At 54.6% G+C, this 474-nt stretch overlaps 1 protein-coding gene across 1 annotated transcript; it reads right to left on the bottom strand.

Annotated features, from left to right (window-relative positions):
- On the bottom strand, nucleotides 1-474 carry EAH_00042090 (hypothetical protein; the record flags this gene model as incomplete). The annotated part of the gene is made up of 1 exon (XM_013395103.1): nucleotides 1-474. The coding sequence occupies one exon, from the start codon at nucleotides 472-474 to the stop codon at nucleotides 1-3; it is 474 nt and encodes a 157-aa protein (XP_013250557.1).

Genomic DNA, 474 nt, shown 5'->3' with positions numbered 1-474 from the left:
CTAGCGCTGGTAGCCAACAGTGCGTGGCCCCAACTCGACGTCCACCCAGCCATCTGCGGTGTCTACGGAGGTGTCATCATCTGCATAAAACAAAGGCCTCGCTGTCTCTGCTGCTGCTGCTGTTGCTGCTGCTGCTGCTGCTGGTGTTACTGGTGCTGCTGCTGCTGGTGTTCCTCGTGCTGCTGCTGCTGCTGCTGCTGGCGCTGCCGGTGTTGCTGCAGCAGCAGCAGCAGTAGCAGTCCCCCTTCTGTCTGCAGTTGTTGTTAGTGTCTCCCCTCCAGTTGCTGCTGTTGCTGCTGCTGTTGCTGCTGTTGCTGCTGCTGCTGCTGCTTCAGTGTGCTCTTTGATAACAGCATATATATCTCTTTTGCAGTTAGGGCAGGAGAGCTGAGTGCTGAACCACTGAAACAAACAATTCGTATGAAATGCATGCAGACACTCGGGTACTTCAACGATTTTCTCTCCGACCTTCAT

The sequence above is a fragment of the Eimeria acervulina genome, genomic scaffold, assembly GCF_000499425.1.
Source record: "Eimeria acervulina Houghton genomic scaffold, Eah_scaff540, whole genome shotgun sequence".
Taxonomy (NCBI): Eukaryota; Apicomplexa; class Conoidasida; order Eucoccidiorida; family Eimeriidae; genus Eimeria; species Eimeria acervulina.
This window is presented reverse-complemented; position numbering and strand designations above follow the sequence as displayed.